General features: G+C 34.9%; 1 protein-coding gene across 1 annotated transcript in view; it reads left to right on the top strand.

Annotated features, from left to right (window-relative positions):
* Positions 1 to 27,800, top strand: part of Rat1 (5'-3' exoribonuclease 2 Rat1) — a 365,027-nt gene that overhangs the window by 303,331 nt on the left and 33,896 nt on the right. The window contains exons 25-28 of the mRNA XM_090399598.1: positions 639 to 718; positions 9,843 to 9,899; positions 22,184 to 22,252; positions 27,536 to 27,664. Of these exons, the coding sequence (XP_090255724.1) occupies positions 639 to 718; positions 9,843 to 9,899; positions 22,184 to 22,252; positions 27,536 to 27,664 (335 nt within the window). The remainder of the gene's footprint in view (positions 1 to 638; positions 719 to 9,842; positions 9,900 to 22,183; positions 22,253 to 27,535; positions 27,665 to 27,800) is intronic.

The following is a 27,800-nucleotide window of genomic DNA, read 5'->3' as shown; positions in this document are numbered from 1 at the left end:
GTTGGTTGGAGAAAGGGTATGCTAACTACTGGGCTAAATGATCATGACTACCTATTTCATATCTTCTGCTCTTGTATCCTGAACCAATCTAAAAATATCACTTTCAACAGTAAAACAGCCAAGAAAACTTTTCCTTATTTCTTGGGTGTTCTCTCCATATGTATTTATTCACAACTTTATTGTGGATAGTAATTACTAGATCCATGTTTCTGAATAGAAATTCAGCAGCCACTTACCATTATTTTACTTTACTGTTTCTTCAAAGTGTTCTAAAGCATTCTATATATGTGGGGTTCATTTCTGCTGTGTATGTTTCTAATAAAGAGCCTTTTTCTTTATATCAATTACTCTCTATAATGAATGACATGAGAGATTCCTCTGCTTCTTTGTATTAGAACTTTCTGTGGGACCATGAGCAAATAAATATTATTTCTCATTTTGTGATTTGTTGGGAAATCCATCCTTCCTACTTGAAATTGGCTATGTCCTCTTTTATCTTCCTCTTCTATTCATATAATCATGGTTTTTATGCATTTAGTTGGGTAAAATATTAATATTTTCTTTCAGTACTTGTAGACTGTTAATCAGATATTTATCACATTACTATCGTCATTCATCTATATGTTGTTTTATAATAGGAAATAGATCTGAATCCTAAGTTGTTTCATGGGATGCAAGGTGCTGTACTTCTATCAGAAGATGTAGTTGGTCCAAATGAGTAAGTTTTGTTTTAATCAGACTTCTCAACATTAATTGAATTCACTAAATTAAATGCATTGAATTGTTCTCATATATAGTGTTTTATGTTGATGCATTTGAGTAAGTAAGTAGAATTGCTATATCACTGTGCATGACGTTACCTTATTTTGGCATGTGTCTGCACAAGTAACATTGTGAGATGTTCTATTTATCCATAGCCTGGTTGGCTAAGGAGATAGTGTCTCTACACTTTGAACAGGCATCAGGTCCACATCCCTACTTCAGCATGGGTATTGGTGAAAGTCTTTATGTAGTAGGCCCTTTTCATCACTGTGAAACCCAAACTCTGTTTATTAGAGGTATGAAATGCCATTGAAAAATTTCACTTTTTGGTCTATAGTATAGTTTCTTACTGTAATCTCAATCCACAGCACTAAAATGTTCAAATAGGTTTCCAACTTTTCATGGATAAAGCTGACATAAATAAAAATTCTTGCTCACTGAATTTTGGGAAGTGGAGTTATTTTCATGTAGATCAGAATTAAATGTTCACTGAACTTTTGTTGCTCAAATTAATGACTGACTGTACATTGAAATGATCATGCTAAAAAGTATGCAGAACTGTTTGAATTCTCTTTTGGACAAAGGCAGCAAAATACATCTACAACCAAAGACATTCTTAAGCATCCATACCCCTGGTGGAATTCAAACACACATCCTGTTTTTTGGAGTGCAGATATGCTATTCAGTTACCCAAATAGACTGGCAAATATAGTATTATATTTGCCAATCTATTTGGTTATTACAATGTCTTGAAATTGAAAAGCACACCACGTTTTTTTTGAGGATGAGTAAATGGATGTAATGTTTGTGAATGGTGCATGTAAATCATTCCAAGAATAGAATATTGAATAAAAATCTGACATTAAAAATTAAAGGAGAGTTAAGTGATATACAGTCATACCCCGAAGTTACGCGGTAGGTGGGACCAACAAAAAGTGCGTAACTCGGGTATAATTTTGCATACAAACACACAAAATATTAGTTAATTGGGACCAAGGGTTTACAAAAACACGTATATTTTTTAAGAAATATAATCATAATTGTAGTTTTTTTCGTACATAAAAAAAAAAGAAAGTTATTTCGATGTCAATGGTTTCATAAAATCTAATAGATTCGTCTGATGGCATAATGTCTTTTTCTTGTCACGCAAAATTTCTTCATAGCAAGCTAATGATTTTTTTTTATTCCTTACCTTGTGGCTACAATCAATTCATTCCTCATTAGAATCTATTGTCCTCCAAAATCTGTAAACCTTTCTTTTATGATTGTTCTTACTGTGGATTCCTGTAAATCGAACTTCTTTGCTAGCTCACAAATTTTCATTCTGCCTTCAAAATCCTTAATAATGTTGAGTTTTGTTTCCAAAGTCAATGTTTTTCTTTTCTTGCTAGCTGTAGAAGAATCGGCCTTGCTTCTTTTGGACGACATTATTATTTTTTATGTGATAAAATTTTTATCAAGAACATAACATTAAACAATTGCAAGGGTTTGTAGACTATAAAAATCGTGTATGAATGGAGACCACGCAAAGCACGTCGGTGCTTGTTCACAGCATGTGCGACACTGGCGAAAGTGGCTGGCGCCTGAAAGATACGACTAGTGGTGAGGCATGAAGCGGGACGGCAGTACATACATATATGAAACTGCGTAACTCCGGATTCGTGTAAGTTGGGGTATGACTGTATTTCTTGTAAGAAATGGGACAGGACTGCATTTTGGTAGCACAAAGTTCACTATGTTGTCCTCACAACATAGTGAACTACTGAAAATAGCAAGGAGTTATCTTGTAGCTTGGATATTTAAGCATAGCAAGATATCTGTTAAATTTAAAAAAAAAAAAAAAAAAAAGGAATGAGATCTGTCTTCAGTAAAACTATGAATAAGAAGTACTTGGATGAAAGTGTGTTGTGTACTGTTTTAATAGGTTGTCCTCATCCTACTGAAAATTGCAAGAAGTAATCTTGTAGCTTGGATATATCAACACAGTAAAATATCTGCCAAATAAAAAAGAGCAAAGGTGTGTTCTGTCTTCAGCAAAAGTATAGATAAGAGGAGGAAGGTGCATGGATGAAAGTGTAGCATACTGTTGTAATCCACCATTGGTAAAATTTGAAGCAAGGAAGCATCCACCATGACTTGTAGCAAACAAGTGGAGAGAAATTCATTTGCATAGAGGTGAGCAGTTACCATAAAATGGTAATTTGGTAAGTATGCCTTTCTGCCAGGCCTGGAAATACCAGGAGCCACCACGAATACTTTCCATCTGTTTGCATGGGTTGTGTCGAAAGGTATTGGGAAGAAGATCTGCTGTGAATTGAGTGTATTGTAAACCACATAAGTGGTCCCTGGTGATTTGATTGTCCTCCAGGCAGTGAAATTTTACTTTTCATAACATTCATGTTATTTTTCAAGAGAAGTCATGGAACGATAGCTGACTTTTTATCTCCCTTCTTTGGAATCATTTCCATATATAGGCTTGCTTCCATACTGTAGGGTAGGTGTAAGATGACTTTTTATTTTATATACAAGTGGCGTGGGTGTTAATTCTCATGCCCAAGTTGGTATCAACAGCTAGTAGATACCAACTAGAAGAGGTATGCAGTGAAAACTTTTTAAAGGTGTTTAATCTATAGAAAAGAAATGTGGCCAGGCTTGTACTTAGAGTTGGCATGTGGCAACCTGAGATCTAATCTACAGCATATTTGGAGGAAGTGCCAGTTAAGAAAAGGTCCAAGATGGCAAACGAATGATGGTGATTATAAAGTGAAACAGTTTAAAATCTCCAAGGAAGATACCATCATTGTTTGTGAGATCTTGCATGAGAAGTCTGACAAAGTATTGATGTTTTGTAAGAAATAACAGGTTTGTTTTGGTTTTAGATAGCTGTAAATAGTGGTGCACATTGTTTGTGTTAAGGCCCCGAATGCTGATGAAGTAGATGTTGAATATTTTTGTATGGATTGTTTTTTTTGTTTTTTTTTTTAATCTTTTTTTCTGGAGGGGGGGGGGGGGGGTGAGTGTTACTTTTTTTTATCCAGAATGTCACTGTATTTATTTGTTATCTTTCATGGATAGTGATGTTAAGAAGAGCAACACTGGGGGACATACATTGAGTGAAAGAGTTACAAACATGTCTATTACATGGGATAATATATAACTTCAGAATAGGTGAATGGATTATTTGGATTACTTGTTAGTTTATTGGACAACCTCCTAATGAACTACTATTAGGTTCACTCCTGCACACTGCCTAGTAGCTGGCCCGCAGAACTACTTTTCTGCCTGTATTTTCAAACGGAAGAGTTGTTGGCTTTTAGTACTAAGGAACTTGAAATGTCAGATAAATGTTTATTTCATAAGTGGACTCTCAGTTGGTGCGTAAAAGTAATTATTAAAATAAAGAGCTAAAAAGAGAGCTTTCTGGAGAGGAGAAGGTAGAAAACTGGAATTTTGGTAGGATCTATGCATCTTTTTCAGAAACACACATTTGACATAAGGAACAATCATTCAGTTCTATATTTTATAAGAGGATTGTTTAGGTAAATAACTATTTAGCATCTTATTTATAATAGATATTTTGTAACCATTTTAACAGATCTTCATCAAAGCAAACAACATGGAGGCCCAGCAGGCAAGCATTTTAATTATGCCAAACTTCTGCCTGTGAGGATGAATATCATCCAATTCCTGACATGTACTCTCAAGGGGTGTACAGGATATTATGATAGTACTATATGAAAAACTTACATTACTAACTACTGAAACAATTTTCCTCCAAATCAATCTGTTATCTGTCATGACTCCAATGTTATCAGATCTTATATTTCTGTCTTCTAAGGCACTTTTTACTGTATCAATCCACCTATATCTTGGTCTTTCTCTGGGTCTTTTTCCTACCTGAGAACACTTGTTTTGCTAATCTTTCCTCTCCCATTCTGTTTAAGTGGCCATATCACCTGAGATTAGCTCTGCTGACGCATTCCTGGATTCTAACAATATCAAGTTCTTTCCTAATATCCTCATTTTTATTATGATACTGTATTGCCACCTGTTCACCCCCTAATCTTTCTCAGGACTCTCATATCCGTGGTCTCTAATCTTTGGTCAAGTGTTTTATTTCTAACCCAGCGTTCAGACCCATATGTTAAAATTGGTTTGAACAATGTCTTGTAATTTGCTAATTTAGCGTTTCTAATTTCTCTTATTCCATATAAATTTATTCAGTTTACTTTCTACCATACTGGCTTTGTTGATTCTGTTGTCTATTTCAATATATTTAATTTACCATCTTCACTAAAAATCGTGCCTAAGTAGCTGAAATGTTTTGATTGTTCTATAGGTTCTCCATTCACAATGCAGTTGATAGGATGAATAGAAATCCATAAATATATCTTCCATGAAAGTAGGGTTTGAATAATTTCTCCTTATGTCAAAACTATGAAAAAGTTTCCCATGCTATAAAAAAAAAATTGCAGTTATCCCTCATTGTCTTTATTCAAGTTGGAGGTTTAATGGAATATTATTAGCACTGAGAAATTAAAACTAATTTTAATGCTTACAGTATTGTCTCAGTCACAGAGATTACAAATAACTTTTTGTAACAACACACAAATACAATACAATGATAAGTAAAAAAAAGTGAGTGAAATTAAAGTCCTATCTAGGTGGTGTGCCCTCTATGGATGTTTGCAGGTGGCCTAGGATGTAAAGAGGAATCTCTGATAATTAACGTTCCCCAAATTTTGGGCAATTTTTTGCAACCACATTTGTTTAAATTAGGTTGATTTCTGAGTGCAGATGCAGATTCAAAAAACAGTCTTTCTTTTTTGTTTTTACTATGGTGGAGCATGGTGGTTTTTTCCAGATCCTGTGGGTTGTATCCAAAACATGGTCTGCAAGGCCAGATTGACCATAATCGTGATGATTGCAGGTGCATGACTTGTGTTCTTCTAACTGGATGGTTGCTGATCTGCCTGTCTGTCCGAAGTAAGCCAGCTTACAGGAATAAAGTACCCTGTATTCATATTAGAAATTATGGACTTTACAACCGTGTCATAAGTAACTCTTTTAATTTCCTGACGTTTCGACCTTCATATTAAGATCATCATCTGGAACATATACAAATATACAGGAAAAGCTGAGTTACATTACATACAGTTAGCTAGAGAAACAATGATTTGATCGATCGATAAGTTTTTTAACTTGAGTTTTTGTGGGATCATGTTCAAGTGGTATATAGGTAGCACAATCCTGGAGAATAATATCCATTTTCCGATTATATTCTGAGGCGTTAAGGATCAAATCATTGTTTCTCTGGCTTACTGTATGTAATGTAACTCAGCTTGTCCTGTATATTTGTATATGCTCCAGATGATGATCTTAACATGAAGATCAAAATGTCGGGAAATTAAAAAAGTTAATTATAACACGGTTGTAAAGTCCATAATTTCTAATATGAATGCTGATCACCGTGCAACACTAAAAGAAAGGTACTCTATATACTCCACGCACTGAGAGAGGAGGGAGCTGATCTTTGGTGGAACAGATAAGGGTAGTAAGTTTACAGTGGGGCTTAAATGCTGTATGGAGGTTGTACTTTTTTAATGACCTAGCTATTTTTTCTGATGTGCCACGGATGTAAGGTATGGAAGAGATAGTCTGGGAATGGGGAAGGAATTGATTATTTTTTTAATTCTGTAATCACTGTAGTTATTAGAAAGGAAGGTGTTGTGTATGTGTTTGAATTCGGTTGAAAGGGCAGTTTCACTGGAACAAAGATTGTGGGCTGTATTGGTTAGAGTTTTAATAATGCTATATAGTGGGAGAGTTTGTGAATGTATCTGCCTGTATGAGTAGGTTTTTCTATATAAAAGAGAAAGGTTACCATTAGGAAAGCGAGTTACTAAGGCTAGGAAGGGTAAACTATTGTTATTTTCCTTTTCCATCGTAAACTGGATTCTTGGATGTAGGCTATTGAGGTGACTGAGGAAGGAGTCTAATGTGTCTGGGCCATGAGGCCAAATAGGGAACATATCATCTACATATCTTAGCGAGAATAAAGGTTTTAGAGGGGAAGAGTCTATGGCTCATTTTTCAAAATTTTCCATGTAAAAATTAGCAAGGGGAGAGGGGGGTGTCTGTTTATAGATTTTTTTTTTCGAAGAAAAATAACTAGAATTGATGGCAAAGGAAAAGAGCTCTAAGATATCAGAAGGAAAAATGTTTTTTAAGAGTGTTAAGGTGTCATTTAGGGGAATATTGATAAACAATTAGATAATGTCAAAGCTGACCAATATGTCTCTATTATTTAAAGTAAGATTTTCAGTTGAGTTTTTAAAGTGGGTAGAGTTTTTTACCTAAGATGTGGTAAGACCAGTAAGGGGATTCAGAGAGTTAGCCAGCTGCTTTGACAATTTGTAGCGAGGTGCATTAGTGGCATCTACTATAGGTCTTAGGGGAGAATGAGGTTTGTGGATTTTAAATAAACTGTAAATCTGGGGGGGGGGGGGGGTGAGAACTGAAAGGTTTGAGTTTTTTTGTATAATGTCAGAGGGCCAGGGTGACACCTTTTTTTAAGTAAGTTTTTTAACTTGAGTTTTTGTGGGATCATGTTCAAGTATGTAGGTAGTACGATCCTGGAGAATAATATCCATTTTCCAATTATATTCTGAGGCGTTAAGGACGTCTGTGGCATTACCCTTATCAGCTCTGGTGATGACAATCCTTTTTTATTTCCGTAATTTTCCAAGGGCAGAGAGTTGTCTGGAAGATAAATTACTTTTTGGAGGCAACGACTGGGAGAGGATGTTAGCTACGTCGAGTCTGATGTTATTGGCTGTTTCTGGAGCTAAGTGACAGATTCCACGTTCGATGCTGTACATAATATCTACATAATATACACCGGAACTTCTTTAGGTGCGACAGCAAAATTGTGACCGAGTCTTAGGGCACCGATGGCATCATCACTGAGTCTTCTTGACGATAGGTTGACTACTGTATGGAGCGGTTGAACTTGAGGTAGCAGTTTCTATTGACAAAGGTTATTAAACTTTTTGATGTGCTTATTTTTTATTTTTTGGAATTCTTTCTGTGCAGAAGCTTCTGAGATGTCAAAGATAATGGACCAAAGTTCGGGATTGAGTATAGCAGAGAGCACTGATTGTAACGAGTCAATGGTAGTGTTTGTCGCAGCAATCTACGCTCGTAATAGTGCCAGACTAGTGCGTTTATATATAAAAAGACTTTTTTTGATTGAAATTTGATTTTTAGTCTAACACAGAAATAACTCTTGAGTCCCGACATCTTTTTAAAAAGGCCAACCGATTTAATTGCCTCGATAAGCGTAGTTTCTACTTACCGTATTGTTTTGCTTTGCATGCTATTTCTTCACCATGAATTATTAGGATCCATGTGTTGAGGCTTAAGTGCTGTGAAGAATTCATGTTGGAGGTTTAATGGAATATTATCAGCACTGAGAAAGGATTAAAACTAATTTTAATGCTTCCAATATTTCGTCTCAGTCACTCATTTTCAGGAATTACAAATAACTTTTTTGTAACAACACACACACACACAGTACAATGATAAGTAAAAAAAAAGTGAGTGAAACTAAAGTCCTATCTAGGTGGTGCTCGTTTAAATTAGGTTGATTCCTGAATGCAGATGCAAATTCAAAAAACAGTCTTTCTTTTTTCGTATTTACTATGGTAGAGCATGGTGGTTTTTTCCCAGGAGAAAGATGATATCTCTCCCTCATTGTCTTTCTACAAAAGACAAGATGTATCCCTGCTCTCTTTGTGGTCTTTATTGCATACCTCCTTATTTGTGTGGCCTTATTTACACTGGTCGAACTAGTTCTGCTAAAGTTCAGTGCAGTGAGCATATGAATTACATCCAGTGTCCTTAACTTGGTAGTTATGGATTGAGCGATAACATGACATTAATTGTGATCAGAGTAATTAAATAAAAGATTGTCACATTTTCATCACATATTCTTTTAAATGTTTAAGGTTATTTAACCCCCCCCCCCCCCCACACACACACACGCACAGAAGCTTTCTACATCAATCATATCTAATCAAGACTGATTCCATATAACTTTTTTGGCATTTGAGGAATGGTCCATAAGATGAATATGCAAAAAATAAAATGTATTTTTGAGCAGGCTTTTCAAAAATACCATTGTGCTGTAATTTTTTTAAATCTTAATCTTGATTATCTAAATGATTTTATTTTGGATTGTTTATTCTATGATTATTACATTATTTCCCTAAACTTATCATGAGAAGGCATTCCACATTACCCCATCATCTAAACACACAATGCCATCTACTGTATGTGTTCTCTGTCCAGTTTGCCTGTATGCATGATGAAAAACTACAAGTTTTCTTGAGAAAAATCCTGTTACCTGTGTAGGCTCAACTAACAGATTTTCAATTGAAAAAAGCATATAAAGATTCTCTCGTCACAATGAGAATTGAATTTGGGTCTATTCTGTTCATAGGATATAATGTCCCATTATTCTTCTCCTTTCTGCGGAGGCATTTAGAAGAACATAGAGGCCTGAATTGTAATCGTGACTTGAAGCATTAACATGTAGAAGAAATCAATTTTGTGAAAATCAAAAGTTTTTTTGTTTTTTTTAGTACAATGTTCCTTGCTAAAAGAAGAATTGTTTGGACAATTCTGTCACACTTCCCATCTATCATCAGCAGAAGCTTGTTACTTCTTTCGAGACCAGCATTTTACTCAGACAGGTAAGGACTGGCCTGATATATTGCTTTCTTAGCAATTCAAGAGCTGGTTCATATGCAATTGTTAGAGCTATTTCAGCTGTACTGATGCTACCATATCAGATGAGGAATTCTTCTGGTTTTACTTGGATTAATTTAATGCATTTGGACTGTATAGTGTTTTGTTAACTAGAAGATAATTCAATAGTGTATATAATATTTAAATAATGTGTGTGTGGGTGTGTTTCTGTGTGTACACTAGTTTATTGTTATAAAAATGTAATAATAAAGGCACTTTTGATATTTATTTGCCTCTAAGTTTTATTTTATTTTATTTTTTTTTATAAGGACTGTGAGATGTCCTATCGTAGGATTACACGACTTACCTCAAAATTCTGCAGTGTGGTAAGTGATTGAATCAACTTCAAGTTTCTGTGGTTTTTGTTACCCATTTTAAAATAGATCCAGTATGACCATTATATATATATTATTGTTATTATTGTTATTGCACAGGGCACATCCATGGAGTCATTAACTTGTGGGAGAGAGGAAATTAAATGAAGCACAGTTTGGTTTCAGGAAAACCAGGGAAGCTATCACAACACTATGGATATTGGGGGAAAGAATGATCGAGTGCAATAAAGATTTATATCTATGCTTTGTAGACTATGAAAAATCTTTCGATAATGTTAATCACTCTGTTTTATTTGATATTATATTTTGCATAAAATAGGAATAGATAAAAATATTATGAGAATTTTGTTCAGAATATACAAAACTCAAGAAGCCAAGGTCAGATTTGAAGGAGGTGATACTGAATGGATCCCCATAAGAAAGGGTGTGGAATGTTCCCACTCCTTTTTAATATCTGTAGTGAATGGATGATGAGGGAGGCCTTGGAAGATCTGAAGGATGGAATAAAGATAAACGGACACCTATAAACGGATAAAGCGAAACAGAGGAAGGCTTGCAAAGAATTTTGAACAGGGTTGGAAATGAGAGATATAAAATGAAAATAAACATTCAGAAGACAAAAGTGATGAAGATTTCAAGGAAAGGAAATGATAGGATGGAAATCACTTTGAACAGACAAAGAATAGAAAATGTAAAAAGTTTTGAATACCTTGGGAATTGGATAACAGAAGACAATAGATCTAATTATGAAATTAAGAACAGAATTAAAAAAGCAAAAGCAGCATTTTTCCAAATATATCATATATTAGGAAACAGAAATCTGAACAAACAGTTGAAAGTAAGAATCCTCAAGACAATCTGGAGTGTGGGGACATATGGATGTGAGTCCTGGACGATCAATAAGGAGATGAGTGACCGATTGAATGCATTTGAAATGTGGTGCGTGAGAAAAGTGGATCGTATCAGCTGGACTGAAAGAGTGAGCAATGTAGAGGTTCTTAAAAGATTCAAAATGAAAAGAGACTATATGGCTAGTATCCAAAGAAGAAAAATTCTGGGTTCTTCTGGAGAGCCTCCCAGAATAGTATTGCAGGGGATGGTGGAGGGAAAGAGAGGAAGAGGAAGACCCCCAACTGCAATGGAAAGACAACATAAAAGATTGGACAGGCAAGAATCTTACAGAAGCAAGAGATAGAGAGGCATGGAAGCGGACTGTTCATCAACTGCAACCCTCTTAAAGAGGAGGCCACAGGATTAGATTAACCAACTTTTACAATCCATCCTCAGGAAGAATTCCACAGACTACTCACCATCTTGGTCACTAACTTCTGGATCCTCTCCACCACTTCCTCATCCCCCAAAAAACCCAGGTGACCAAACCTGAACACAATAATCCAGAAGTGGTCCTATCAAAGGTTTTATAGAGAGGAATGATAAACTCTTATCTCTGCTTGTTAGTGTGTTCTTCAATAATCAAGTAATCCTGTTAGCTACTCTTGCTATATTAGCAATATGCCCTCTAAACTTCAACTCTATCTACTATTACTCCCAAATCCCTGGCTTCACCAATTTCCTGGAGTGTAGTTCTTCCCCTCAATGTGGTACACAGCTTATAATCTTTGTATCCCAAAATATGTAACTTTACACTTCTCTCATACTGTCAGCTTATTTAAATCATTCTGTAAGCTCTCTACATCACCTTGATTATGCTACCGAACTTTGTATCATCAGCAAACAACTGAATATCTCCCTTCAGATTATTTCATATGTCATTTATGTGCAAATTAAACACCAATAGCCAAAGCAAAGAGTCCGGCAGCACACCACTAGTGACCTGCTTCTCCTGGATCTGTCCATCAGCAATCCTTTTATCCATATCACTAGTTTCATATCCTTCAATATATATAAATTATGATACTAGTTTCTTATGCTGTATGTTGTTCATCAGGAACATAGTTATTTCTCAATCTGAAAACAGCAGCTGAGTGATTCTTAAAATTACTATTAACAAAGCCACTGTTAAAATATTAGCTCATGATTTGTTTGACATGTCACACACATGCTTCGTTGTTTATTTGTGCTGCATAACATCCATCATAACCTAGTTATGGATGTTGGTTTAGGATAAGGCCTTGATTTGTATTGCACTTTGTTGGACATCATGTCATTCTGGAGACTTCTTTAAACTTAAGATTGTGCATTATTAATCCTGTTCCCAGATTACTCCCTCCCCAAGGGGCACATGTTCATTGGGGATGAGACCTCCATTGATAATATAGATCCTTTTCATTCTTCCTATTTTTCTTGCTTTTCTTCCTATGTTCTTGCTGTACTTCTTCTGAGTCTCTTTTTTACTCAGAATTGGATCCCAGACCACCACCACTGGGATCCAATGCCCTGCCCCTGTGTTTGCCACACACTGCAACCCATGGAGGAAAGGGAAGCAGGGGATCCTGGTAGTCTTGCACTGTTGTGGCCTCTGCTTCAGCAAGATGGGTGGTCCTGGACATCTCAGCCAGTATCAATTAGCTAGTGGGCTTGCCTTCAAAGGGTCATTGGCGTTACAGCAAGTCTCTCATCTCAGAGTCCATAGTCAGGACCCAACATTTGCTGCAGTGTTGGTATAACTTCAGGGGAGTAGCCCTGCCATTCCACTCCTGAGTGCAGTCATTGCTTGCTGTTGGTAGACATCCATGAGTGGCTCCATGGTGGGCAGGAATCTGACACCAAACAAAAACTTCTTGAGCATGAATTCTACATCCTCAAATGTTTCAGGGCCCTAACAAATCCCAAATAAGTACTGTGTTAAAAGATTGTTATATATGATATATCGATGTTGCTATATTTAATTATGCTTTGTTCTTAATTTCTATATCTATCCTTAATTCTCTGTTTACTGATATTCTATCCTTTCTCATTCTAACCTTACTCATTTAAAATCCTACTGGCTGCGGCATTGTTATAAAGTGTTTTTTTCATTTATATTGATTTATTCTTATTTAAGACTTATTTCTATATCTATCCTTTCTTCATACTTAAATCTTCTACTATTTTTTCCTGCCTTCTGTTCTATTGTTAAATATTTATCTTTTGTGATTTATTCTCTTATTCACTTACTTTATTCTTATTCTTATATCTAGGATTGTTTCCTATTCGGACACTGGCGAATTTATATTTTGCTGTGCCAGCCAGTATCCTATAGTAAAAAAGATCCTTACTCAGGGAGACAATACTAGATTCTTAGCTTTCTTATCCAATATCTTACTTAGCTGCCGTATAGATCTAGATTATTGCAGTCGTGACCTAAATCCATATTTTATATTCACTCTCTAAATCCTTCCCGCCAAAATAGGTTCTATTTTTATAAGTGGTATGGAATCATAATCAGGCATGACTCAGGTTCAGGAAAATATGACATGTTTATTGGAATATCGAAAACACAATACAAACTCATACACTTAATTATGTTCAATACTAAATAAACTTGAACTAAGAGATTAACACATTCGAACTAATTAAAACTTATAAAGCATGCCTAAACACAATAATTACACATTGGGATATAAATCAAATGATAATAAGTTAAGCTAAATTCCTTGTAGCAGTATTATTAAGAACAAACTATCAACCATTCTAATGTTACTGAGACACTAAATTCTACCTTTCATATCGCATCAAGTTAATCCTATCACATACAAGTTACAAAAGATCTCTCCTAAACAATTCTTCTTACTCACAAATGAGGTTTACTCTCTGATTAGAGACTGTTCACAGAGTTCCTTAGAATAAAGTTCTAAATTTCACAATTGTAAACAATCTTCTTTCTTCTAATGAACATTCACACAAAATTAGAGCAATTACACCTTACCGACTTTTTCCGTGTCGTTCTGCACCACATGTTCATCTGGATATTTCTCATCTATTTTGGCCATCAATACACCAACATAGGGTTACGCTATCTTCATTCTTTCTGCTGGAAACGGACTCAAAATCTTTGCGTTTCAGGAACAATTCGATGGGGCTTTTTGGCGACGGCCTGATTCTGCTAGGACTGGAATTTTTACCTTTAGCTTTGCATAGAATTCAGCTTCGTTTCTTTACGAACGCTCGCTGCCCGACACCACAGACTTCAAACCCCCCCCCCCCCCCCCTCACACACACACAAAACTGCCCGCCAACTTTCGAACACCCAACAGGAAAACGATACGATAAGAGATCAAGAGAAGGCCTCGTGTTCCAGGCTCAACCCCCTTTTATACTCCTATAGAGCGCCCTCTTTTTCAGCCCCTTTTTGCACACGATCCTTACTAATTTCACCCTTTGGCTTATCCTTCGTTACTACGACGCTGATATACTCAGATTCATGGAATACATGGTTACGTGACTTTCCGAATAAGCTATACCCGCAAGCGTTACGATGTACGCGTGTAGCTTTAGGCCTTCCAGGAATTAATACTTAACAGCTTTATGATGTGATGACTCACAATAGATTTTACATAGCTTAAATAAGGCTTAAATTTAATTCACATTATCTCTCTTTTTTTAAGACATACAAAATGAAATCTGAAATTAATCACAATAACTTAAATATAAGGTGCTTAAATAAAGAATGCAAATTTTTTACATAAAGTAAGGAAGTTTCACTTTTAATTACAACTGATGTGCAGGTATTTCTCTATGTTTGCAATTTTTATAGGTTAGACCCTAAATGAATGATTTCTTTCCAAGATTCCTTCATTTAGGATCTAACAACTGGTACTGTAGATGCATCATTCAGTAACAAAAGTACAAAACAAGACACGATGCCAGTATAAAAATGTACCAGTTTTTCTGATCATCCATGCAACAGATGAAAAGCCAATAGGTAATGTCGCCCTTCTTTATCCTTGTAGAGACATCATGTCAACAATATTCTGAAAAGCTACTCAAGAGTAACATCAATGGGTAGAATACCAATCATAGTAATACCTCATAAAATACTCAATTCTTATAAAGGAGTGATCTCAGAATAGGATCTTGATGTTCCTGATGAGGAGATATGTTCAGCACTTAAACAGGAGTAACAGATATGAAGTGAATCCTGATCTGTAGGGATGGTCAGCTGATTCCAACCAGGAACATCATCCACACTTTTGGTACACCTAAACCTCCAACATCTGTAAAAGCAGGTTATCTGAACTATTCTGATAGACTGCACATTCCTAATCCACAAATCAGAAATGTGAACATGCCGAAACTGCCTGCCATAGCTCTACCAAACTGTGTCCAGTATGGTGGTAAAGAACATTTTGCCATACTTGAACTTTATGATCATGACTGCATCAATTGCATGACCTATGGTCTCATTCAATCTAAAATTAGTTGCATTCAATAAGAACCCACTTGTTAAAATTATGGCAAGGATATCACTTGAAAGATAAAGCACCTGTTTCCACTGTAAATTAAATTAAATTTACAGGATGATCCTGACACATCAAATGAGGTATTGAATATTTTATCAGAGGAAGGATGGACACTGGCTATCCATACTTCCCAAAATCAATTCATAAATATAAACCTGACAAGGGTAAGGCCCTCAACCTCTTGGAAATTGAACAAGTCTATGAAGCCTAAACAATAGGAAAATTTTTACAATGCAACTGTCGTTGGTTTCATGAGAATATCGATGATATCGAGTTTTTTTGCAGATATGCAAGCATTTTTGTTTCCTGCTGCAGGAAACATTTAAAATCCAGCGAGGATCCTGCCTTAAAGAATTTCACTGTTGTACGCAAGGACAAAACTGAGATGATCCTGCTCATGGTAGAGTAGCTATCCTAGTGGGCAGTCATACTCCTTTCCATCATGTCCAGGTTAATACTGCTCTGGAAGTAGTGATTTACTTATCTGTGGGATTTCTTATTATAGTATGATCAATATTATCTACAGTTGGGTTATGAGTTAAATGAGATCAAACTTGACAATCTTATATTCCACTGCCTCAGCCTGTTCTTCTCATGGGCGAGAGCCTTACCTTTGTCAGCTTTCCATACTTCCCAAAATCAATTCATATTGATTTTGGGAAGTATGGATAGCCAGTGTCCATCCTTCCTCTGATAAAATATTCAGTACCTCATTTGATGTGTCAGGACCATCCTGTAAATTTAATTTACTTAGTGGAAACAGGTGCTTTATTTTTCAAGTGATATCCTTGCCATATTTTATTTATTTATTTTATTTATTTATTTATTTTTTTTTTTTTGTAGAATGTTTTGTGTATAGTTTGTAGATACCCTACCACATCAAATTTAATAGTATTTAAACATGCTTGGGCCAAAGTACATTACGTGAGAAGATTTCAAAAACAATCACATCAAAAATGGTATGAGATAAAAGCCAGAAATTGAAAGATAGTTCCGGAACACACCATTTGTCTACCTTGGAACATAATGGATGTGTTGTTGCTGATCCCAAAGCTATTATAGACACTTTGGGAGAACATTTTGCCAGAATCTCAGCAACAGTTTCATACTCCTGATTTTTTAATATTGCAAAAAGCAACAAGAGAAACAGTGGCTAAGCTTTTGCAATAATAAGATGGAGTGTACAATCAGCCATTTTTAAGGAGGAACTAAAAGAGCTCGTTTACTGTCTCACTCTAGTGCAGTAGGTCCTGTGATGAAATCCGTTTTGAGATTATAAAACATCGTCCATCATCTTCTATGGATCTCCTTCTCTTAGTACAGCAAAATACTTATAGAGAAAAAGTTTCAGATTCTTGACATAAGTCAATTGTCATTGCCATCCCAAAACCAGGTAAAGATCCAACACAAGCAAACAATTATCATCCTGTTTCTCTCTTTGTAAGATCTTGGAAAAAATGGTAAATGCAAGACTTTTCTTGAACTTAGAAAGCAGCAAACTTCTTTTCAACACAAAATATGGCTTTTGTATACTCCGATCAAAATTGGATCATTTGGTCTGTTTAGAAACAAGTATAAGAGATGCTTTTGCATTTTTCTAAATGAGAACATCTGGTTTCAGTCTTCCTTGACAAGAAAAAGCAGTTGACACAGCCTGGAGATATGAAATATTAAAAGGCCTGTTTAATTTTAGTCTGAAGGAGTGGGGGGAGGAGGATCTTCCTATTTTTATTAAAGATTTTTTATCCAGTCTGATCTTTCAAATCCATGATGGAAGCACATTATCTCAGCTGTATCATCAAGAAGATGCTCGTGCATGCTCTGTGTTAAGTTTAACACTTTTTGCTATCAAATCACCAAACAGGTTCCTCCCACAGTAGGCAGTGCTTTTTGTGTCAAACTTCACAATTTACTCTCACTCCTGCATATGAGGGTAACTGAAAGACATCTTTAACAAACGTCAATTGTCTCTCTTCATATGCTCTTAGTTCAGGATTTCAGCAGAAAAAAAACTCTGTGTACATTTGTGCCAAAAATGTATCCTACAATCAGATCTTGATTTAAGAATGGGGCAAAATATTATTCCAGTATCACCAGAGCCCAAATTCTTGGAACTCATCTTTGACAGAAAGTTAACATTCCTTACACAAAGCTTTCAGTATCTTTTGAACTCTTTCACTCTTATGAAATGAGTGCTGATCATGGTTCCATTTTCTTCATTTAACGTGCACTTATATTCAAAGCTTAATTATGTAGTCATAAGTTTGCAGTTTTACAAGAAAGAGAGTATGTGCTGAGGAGTAGGTCCTATCCATCATCAGAATATATATGAATAGCTACTGGTGCTTTTTGCACATTGCCGATTCAAAGCAATTATGTCCCAAAAAGAAAGTCCTTTCATGAACATCCTACATGGACTAGTACCTTTTCTCTGTATTATGAAGCCGAATAGCACATGCACATCAGACATAAGTCCCTTTGGTGTGCATGCTAAAGAGATTATGGAAGCTATTGGCTTGAATGTTGACAATATTACCTGCACCAAACATAACATTCCTCCATGGGTTTGTTGTACTCATCGTGCAACCTATCACTTTGTCAACTACAAAAGTCTCATACTCCATCTGTCTACCAGCATTTGTTTAATATATACAGAGCCCACTTTGTTTTTTCTTACCTATCTATGCTGATTTTTCAAGATCTGAGACATTTGTTGGCTGTGCTTCCTTATATTACCATATCCAACTTGATTGTAGTAATCATACAGCAGAGTTGCATGCCATTCAACTTACACTTATGTATATAAAAGAAAATTGCTATCAAAAGTGTAATTTATACAAACCCATTGAGTTCTTTACAAGCCATCTCCTTTCCTATGTATAATCTGCATCCAGTGCTTTGCAAGTTTTACGACTGTTGTACAAAATGGAATCCCTTAATTTTGATGTTCTCAGCCACATTTGAATTACAGGAAATGAGACTGCAGATGTAGCTGCTACATCAGCTCGTACATTTTCAACAACATACTGTTTGCCAAACAGTTTATAAGATCAAAGTTATTTATCCACTGGTGGTCAACATGGCAGGAAGCACTAACAAACAAATTGCATGAGATTAAACCTGAAATTAAGCATTAGCAGTCTAGTCAACTAGACTACATAGAAACAGAAGAGAGGAGGTTGTTCTTGCTAGGCTCCATATATGCCACAGTTATCTTATTTCTTATATCTGATTGCTGATGATCCCTGCCTATGTGTGAAAAATGTAACACGTCTCACCATTTATCATATTCTGGTGTGGTACCAGCACTTCACACAAGAGAGGAATGAAATTTTTATTTATGTGGCTGAGCCATATACACTCAAGCAGATTTTATCAGTCAGACAAACTTCATTTTTAAAAAGAATTAATTTTTACAATTGCATCCGGTTATAAATTCTATTTATATTTAGATACTGCATTGTTTTAAATATTTTTATTTATTTATTTTTTTTATTGTTATTTTTTTTTTGTAATAGCATAATATCTGCTACTTTCTCTATTTATTAATACCTTGTGTACTTCTGTAACCTCTAATATAACACAGTGTGACCTTTACTGTCCTTGCACCAATAAACCACAAATCAATCAACCTGGTTGATTGATTTGTGGTTTATTGGTGCAAATCAATCAACCCGGTTTACCTGATGTTTTTCGTATGGTGCATGATAAGCTATACCTAATTTGTGTGATATCTTCTCAACTTGTTGATGTTTTTTTCATACAAATCTCTCTTAAACATCCCAATTGTTTGATGTGACATGCCACATGCACAGAAAATTTTATATACACTTGGCTTCTTGAGAGGCTGGTGAGGTTGTTTGGGTGACCTAAGCATAATAAAAATTCATAGGTGGGAAGACCACTATTTCAACACACACACACACTCTAGCTATTTTATATCTGTGATATTCTTGATTTATGGTTCTAATTAATTTTTTTTTCTCATGTTTGCAGAGACATTTGGTGGTTTTTGTAGGATGTTACTAATAGTTTTTAGATTTCAGCCATTTTTAACAAGAACTTTTGAGATAATCCATATTTTGTTCTTTTAATCATTACTTGATAGTGTATTTTTTTTTTTTTTCTTTAACAGTTTTTATGACACCTACACCTCACTTCTGGGCAGGATGATGGTGAGAAGTAGAATACTAATTTGTTGTGTTTGGTGATTAAAACAAGCTCATCAAGCAATGGAAGTGTTCTGATTTCTTCTTTTTTCTACTGTAAATCAAATTTTAAAGTTTATCCTGTTCATGAAATTGATGAAACCATTGAGTGTTTTATTGCAGCCTGGCCATACAAGGAAAATATTGTTGACATAATGTAGCCGTGTTTTTTGGCTTAGTGTGGTATTTTTCACTGGACATCTTTCAAAAAATTCCATATACATGTTAGCTAGGCCCATAGCTAGACTTTGTTTGCTTACATAGCAATTATCTTTGTACTGAAAGAAGGTGTTGTCTAGACAGTTTTGAGAAGATTGATGGTGCCTGGTGGAAATAGCTCTTCTAGTAGCAAATATTCCCTCCCCCAGAATGTAATACATGCGCAAAGAGCACTGTGATATCTGGAGGAAATGTGTTCTGTAAAAGAAGAATTGTGTTTGATTGGGACATTCGTGAAGAGGGCAGAGACATCAAAACTGACTAATAGATCATCTTTTTCTAATGTAATGTTTTTGATGATGTTTATGAAGTGTTGTGTGTTTTTGATATAGGAGGGGAAATGACCTACCAGCTCCTCGAGTGTTGCCGCTAATTTTGTTTTCTTTATGAATTTTCGGTAGCCCGTAAATTCTCGGGGAATGAACGTAGTGTGAAAATAGTTTTTTGACCGTATCTTTGGGCCATGTGGTAATTGACTTAAGTAGATTCTCTGTTTTCTTTTTTATTCTATTAGTTGGGTTATAGTTAACTAATTGGTATGTGTTATTGTCCGACACAAGCAGATTCATTTTTTCCACATACGTGGTTCAGTTTAAGATAACGGTGGCACTTCCTTTATCTGCTCTGGTTATTAAGATGTTCGGATTTGACTTTAGTGATTTTATCGCTGTTAATTCGTGTTGAGTTAGGTTGCTTGTTATTGTTTTGTTATGATTTAAAATGTTGGTGGTTTCTAAATGTATTTTTTCTGCTATGTTATTTGGCCTCTTAGGCCCTTTTCAGTATTACAAATAAATTCAAGTTTGTTTATCGATTTGGGTGCTATGGCATAATTTAAACCTTTGTTGAGTATCGAGATTTCGTCTTTGTTTAAAGCGTGGTTGGATAGGTAGCCACCAATCACCTACTGTTACCTGTAGGTGATTGGTGGCTCCTGTTGTTTCTTGCTTCTGGTTGGTTGTTATTGTTTGTTATGGAGAAATTTGAATATGGCGGCTGGTTCTTTCGATCTTTTAGTCTTTGGAATTTGGAAATTACATTTTCTTTCTTCATTTGGAGGATGTGGTTCACTGTGTTGTCACTAAAAGAAAGGATGAAACATGGCCCCTTCACACCACATTCATACCTCATGTTAAATTAGCAACTCTGATCTGCTTGCCTAAGGATAAACTTCACCCTCTAGCACACCCTGAAGTTTCCTGTGACTTGGCCTACTATGGACAGACAGGAAGATCTGTTAACATCCACCTGGAGAAAAAAAAAAAATACATTCGCTGCCATTATTATGGCAAGTCAGGACTGGCAGACCATGCTTTGGACATCCCCTTCACACAGGATTAGATGGAAGAAAACCAATGTGCTATTTAGAAGTCGTTACAGATCCAAAAGATATAACCTAACCTGAACAACGGTTACGTTAATTTGCCAAAAACTTGGGAGACTGTTATCTCAAGAGTAATGCTCACATAGCTGAATTTTTATTTTATCTATAGTCTAAAGATCTATAGTCCTATTTTTGTGTCCTCTAATGTTGTTAAAAAAACATTAGAGGACACAAAAATAGGACTATAGATCTTTTGTCTATTACATTTGTGTTGTGCTCTGATAATGCTAAGCGAAATATAAACAGTTAATAAAACATCCTTTTATGAAATAATAAATTTGGTGTTGTTAATACCATTAAAAATAAGTCATGAATTTATTCTGCTAGTATTATGCTCTGTGGTGTATTCATCAGGAATAGTTATCTCTCGATTTGAAAACATACAATAGCAGAATGATTCTTAAAACATAAACATTAGCTTGTTTTATCTCTCCCCCTCTCTCTCTCTGTTTTAACATTTGTATGCTGGGATACAGGTATATAATGATCAGCTGAAAGCTTACTTTGATTTCAAGAATGGCAATTTAGCTTTCAGCTGATCATTATGTACCTGCATGTCATCAGACGTATGTGATTGATATATGTAAAGAACTGGAAGAGAATTTTTTATTACATTAGAAATGTTGGAGGAATTTTAAAAAACAAGTATCATTTCAAAAGAGGATAACTAGGCAATGATTCCATTCCTGCACAGTCTGAAAGAGAACTAGGTGCCTCTGAGTGACTATCCAACTTTCTTTTATCAGAAAACAATTGTATATTTTCTTTAATGTTGATATACACATTACTGCCATTTCACCTGCATTGTTCAGCATCAATATGCATAATAATAATTATGTAAACAATTTGGTTTATTGGTGAAGCAGATGTGTTAGTCACATACGTTTTACTTGTAAATGACCAGCTGTTTATTATTCCACTGTTTGTCCCTAAATGAATTAAAACTTAGTCTTTCAATAAATGAAATTATATTTAATAAAATTATGATTTATATCATAATTTTATTTTGCAAATAAAAAAATAAACTTTAGTAATTATTGACTCTAGCTTCTTTTAATTTAGCATAAGATTTCGTGATCCAAAATATCCAGAAGATTTTATTTTCCCAGCAAAACGGCTGCCACATGCTTTGTAAGTAGCTAAAATTCTTTTTTTAAGATTAAGTAATTACTTCATATTAAGAACTAGGCTTGTTACTGTTAGAGAAAGGAAAATTAATTAATGTTTTTGACCTAAGTTTAAAAAAAAAAAAAAAAAGTTGTATTCTGTTCCATATCATTATTGTTTTCATTTTAAGATGTGTTTTGTAAGCCCATATTTGATTCCTTTTATCCATCTAGTGGCTAGACAGATTTTATTAAATATGGACAAATTATAACTCCATTCTGGCTCAATGGAATTTAATAAAATATAGTATTTAGGATGTACACAAGAAAACATCCATGAGATACAATTTGGGTTTCAGTTGGATTTGTTTTTTAATCGGTAAATTGGCAAACATCTCAAACTAGCAGTAATAATTCTGTACTGAACCAAATATGTATTTAGGACTATATCAAAGTTTGCCAAATTGTTTAAATTTTTGTTTCATTTGGACAATTTGCCATAGTAAAATTAGGCAAAGCAAAATTATAAGTAGTTTACATAAACCAGAAACACATGGACTTATCATAAATGCAATATAACCTCCCATCCACCAATTGTAATTCCATAAATTATTCGAAATGAATGTTCATCACTACAAAAAAAAGAAACTGGCAAGCAAAGTCTACAATACTTATTGTCAAAAATAGCTGCATGCATGATAATAAATGGTGTATAATACAAAAATACCAAGAATGTTGTTATGAAACACCTTTTTTGTGATTGTCTTTATTTTTTTTTTTTACTTTAATTATTACTCTTGTCCCTCCCCCACGCACACACACAACCTGGAGTCTTAAATCCATTTCATGCCTCTCTAATACCTTTATCATTACACCTGATATATACACTGGCCCATAAGTTTCATGCTACTGACTTAGGTTTTCCCTTATACAGTGGCACTGGTTTTTTTTTTTTTTTCTTTTTTTTCCCCCACTCTTCTGGTATTGTTACTGTTGTCAGACGTCTGTTGAATAACCAAGTCATAGGCAGTGCCAACTCTTTTGCACATTCCTGGTATACATGGTGATATCCCATCCAATTTCACAGCCTCATTAACATCAAGGTTACTTAAAATTCTAAACACTTCCCATTCTTGAACTGGCAGTCTTCCATATTCACCTTTTCTTCTACTGGTATCATAACTGTAAAATTCTCTGTTTTGCTTTACTGCTTAAGCCAGCTTTAAGACTGCTTTTTTCATATGCCAATTTCTCTTTTCTTACTATACTCATCACCTTCCTAGCTTGCAGCTTATACTGCTGAGGGATACCCTGTTCTTTATATCTCCTCTGTAATGTTCTGTTTCTCAGAAACTCCTGCATAATTTCATGATTCATCCATTTTACTCCTACTTTATTTATCCTCAAAGCCTTGGGAATATATAATCCCTTACTCTGTAATTCGTCTCTCTCATTCTGTGAAGCTTGTATGCCTAGCGTCAAAACCAAATGACTCTTCAGAATTGGTGGCATCCTCTATTATCACTGTATGAGATAATATTGTTGAGTCTAAACACTCGAGTCCACACTGTTGCTTCACCAACGTGCTGCATAATATAGTTTTCCCTAAGTAGCTCAAGGAATTCGATCTCTTTACTCACATGATACATCCTGCTTCAAGTCATTGCCCAAAGTCGTCCATTATCATTATCACCCTGTTGCTCACCAGTCTCATCTGTCTGGATAGTTCTGAATCATCTCCATCTGCATTCCTGGCTTGTAGTAAACATCTCACTAAATATCTAAAATTTGGGCTTACCTCATCCTCACACTAAATGGCCTCACAATCTTTATCATTACTGCTATCTTCAAGTTTCACATTTGAAAGAACACAACTCTTGAAATCATCAGCAATATCTCACCTCCTCGTTTATCATTTCTATCTTTTCAAAAAATACTATGACCATTACATTTTATTTCCATGAGTATGTCATCCTTTGTTAACCACATCTCAATAACACTACTGATTTGTGGACTGACTAACTGTATCAAAGGCACAAATTCTGCATTCTTATTCCTAATACTTCTTGCATTGGTGTATAAGCACATCAGCTTTCACCTGCCCTCCCCCCTTTTTTTTCCCCACAATTCCTAATCCCATCATTCATGTCTGTTGACTTTAATTGTGCCACTCCCATTGAGGCCATCTCTGTATTCTTGTCTTCTTTTGTCCATTATCCCACACTAATTCTGGTATCTTACAGTTACATCTAGTTTTCATTTCCCTGACCGGCTACACATTCTTCCTCTCATTAACAATCTACCCAAACTAGTGCTCTCACTTTCAGATTTATCATATACTTCCACGTACTCAAAGTTTTCTCTTCCTGCACATTCTAGCTATCATGCCATTTGTAGTCATTGCTCTTCTCCTCAACTTTACCATCATACTTTGGCAATACACTTGCAATTCTCCCTCTAACAATTCTGCTTCATTGTCTCTAGCAACACTTGCAAATCCCATGCTGCTTCATTCATATTTCTTACAGTATATATTTACAATGTCGATACATAATTTTGCCACTAAAAATGGCTTAGTTGAAACAAAAATCAAAGTTTAACTACTGGATAGTGTAGTAGTAGCTTCAATGATGCTAGGGCTGCAGAAAAAAGACCATAATATAGTTGATTCTGTTCATCAACTAGATGAACTTTATTTTTGACATCTTTTCAGCTGATTTCAGGATTAATTGGACTTTCAAGAATCCCCCCCCCCAAGAAATTCATGCTTTAAATCCTGCATCTTAGCAAAATCAACCATAGACTGTACACAGATTACATACAGCAAATACTAGGCTAGCCTGGTTGGCCAAGTGGATTGAGTGTGTGCTGTCCATCCAGCTAGCTGTGCATTCAAATTCCATTGGTATGGATCTTGTGAATGGCATTAGGTGGTAAACAGGTTTTGTCATCTTAGGTGATGCCATTGTCGTGCATTATACTGAATTAGCTTAAAAAAATGTTTTCATATTAAGAGTTCTTCTTGCTCTTTCAGTAAATGAAAGGACATACAAGCATTTATTTTTTATTTTATTAGCAAATATATTTAATTAAATTGCATCTAACCATAGCAAAATTATTACTATCATTTCGATCACTCTGCCAATAAAATTCATCCAACTTAAGTCAAAAATTAACTTGGATATTTTGGATTTAAGTTGGATGATTTTAATGAACATCTTTTACTACTATATTTTATTAAATTATATCCAACCAGAGTAGTGTTAGTACTTTTCAGAATTTTAAAAGCTTTTTCTAAATTTTTTCTCTGCAAATGGTGAGGTAATATCTCCGAAACACTTTTGTATAGGTTTTAAATACCAAATTTTAATAAAATTGATCCACTCAGAACCAAGAAATAACATGTATGTGGATAGACAAAAATTGAATTTAATAGGTGCTGGCTCATTTTCATAGCATGCCTAAAACTAGACAGCTGCAAAATCTGAATGGCACAGCAGTAGAAAATTGGCATGTATTTTAGGATATATGCATATAATTTTATTTTATCATTGACATTATCTGGATAAAGGGCAGGATAAAAAAAAATGATGTTTTTTTTTATGCTGATCTCACAAATACAGATTTGTAACAACTTCATCAAAACAGTAGTGAAATTGTTTTTTACTAGAATTTTGATAAGTCATAATAGTTTTTAATTAAATAGAGCAAAAAACTTTCTTGTTATGGAGGGGTGTGGAATTATTCAGCAAAGTATGCAAAAAGTGGTTCTCTTGCTGGAGAATATAAATGAAGCTGATATTCATATTACTTCATGTTATGCATTTGTCATATGTAATCAGTCTAATTGGCTCCTGCAACCAAATCTTCTTACACATTGCCTGCTAATATCCCATTACTCCAGGTAAGGATATTGTCTTAATGCCTAGGGAAATCAGAAATAGATAACTGGGAAATGTTTGCATAGCCTGCAAGAAATATGAAGAACCTAGGAACTTCAGACCCATGTTTCACTCTTCACTTTCCTGTAGCACTTCCTGTTAGTTAATATCCACTTCAGTAATGAACACATGAGGAGCAGATGGCAATTTGGGACTTAATTTTGTATTCTCTATTGACTAAATTTAAATATGCATTATGATGGTAAAGCATAATTATAACAAGCCCCTTCCCACTCCTGTTTTAGTCAGGGAATCAGCTTCATAATAAAAATAGACAACTGCTGCACGGAAATCCAATGGAGATAAGTGCATCTGTGAAAAAGAGATGATGATGTTATATAGCAAAGGATGTACTGAGTTAAGTAATGTCGCGATAGGTGATGAACACAGCGAAGATTTTCCTTCTAAATAAGTATCATCAATTTCCTGATATGCTCCCTCAAGAGATGTTCTGACTGAATAAGTATTTGATCATATATTTATTTAGTACCAAACATGAAGCTGTACTTTATGAATGAGGAGCAACTTTGAATAGTTGATATGGGTAAACTTCTGTATGAGATATAGGACAATCTGGCTTTTTAGACATGCTTGGATGAGATGAAACAGCATTCAAATCCACACAGTCTGGATGGCAGCTTGATCATTTAGAAGAATGTACAAACTTTCTGAACTTGGTGTGCTTCCTAAACCACCACTTTACATCGAACTTCATTAAAAATGTCCATTTTAGATACTGTTCCATTCTAAAAAAAAAGAATGGAGAAAGTTTATCATTCTCAGTATTTTGCAAGACAATGACACCTGCTACTATACACAGAGATTCAGCACCCAGGTGAATGAGATCTCATATACCTGGATGTTGAGACTGGATAATGTTGTCTGAGTGTGGCAGTCATTCTTTACTGGGGCATCAAAGAGCTGTTCTTTTTAAGAAACCCATAATGTTCCTTAACAATAATGGCACTGATAAATTATGACTGCCACATTCAGCAAACACTAACATTATGGTTACATTTTTTTTTGTTTTGTTTTGTTTTAGATTTACACCTGAGAATATAAACAAAACATTGTGGTAAACAAAAAACTATTGTGATAAGCACTGCATGCAGTGACTCTCTATAGACTAATCTTGAAAAATAAAAATAAACCCTTTATGCTGATATTTTCTATATATGAATATCCTCATTCATGCACATCCATAATTTTCTACACTGAGCATGTTTGCTATAACGCTGTTTAAGTAAACTGTGCTTCATAAATTTATTATGTCAAACAATGCAAGTGGTTGGAACATATTGATAGAAAATGTTTCTGTGCTGTTGTACATGATTTTTACTGGGATTTTTCTGTTTCTCCTCTTTTAGAGATCCACCTAAAGTATTAAAGCCAGGTGACTTAAATGAACAACAGAATCAACAGTGGAGACCTCAAATTGGAATGGCTCCATCAAACCAGGCAGCATACTTGGATATTTCTGGAAAAAGAACATTAAAGTAAAATTTAGATTATTTTTAATGTGTAATTTATCATTGTATTGTAAGAAATTATAAACTGTAATTTTTTTTTAATCAGGAATCATAATTTTTATTAAGAATCATAATAAACATAGTTTAGCAGGTTAGTAAACTC

The sequence above is a fragment of the Typopeltis vanoorti genome, chromosome 10, assembly GCF_054136105.1.
Source record: "Typopeltis vanoorti isolate ZY-2024b chromosome 10, IOZ_Tvanoo_1.0, whole genome shotgun sequence".
Taxonomy (NCBI): domain Eukaryota; kingdom Metazoa; phylum Arthropoda; class Arachnida; order Uropygi; family Thelyphonidae; genus Typopeltis; species Typopeltis vanoorti.
The sequence above is the reverse complement of the archived record's forward strand: the minus strand, read 5'-3'. Positions and strand labels throughout refer to the sequence as shown.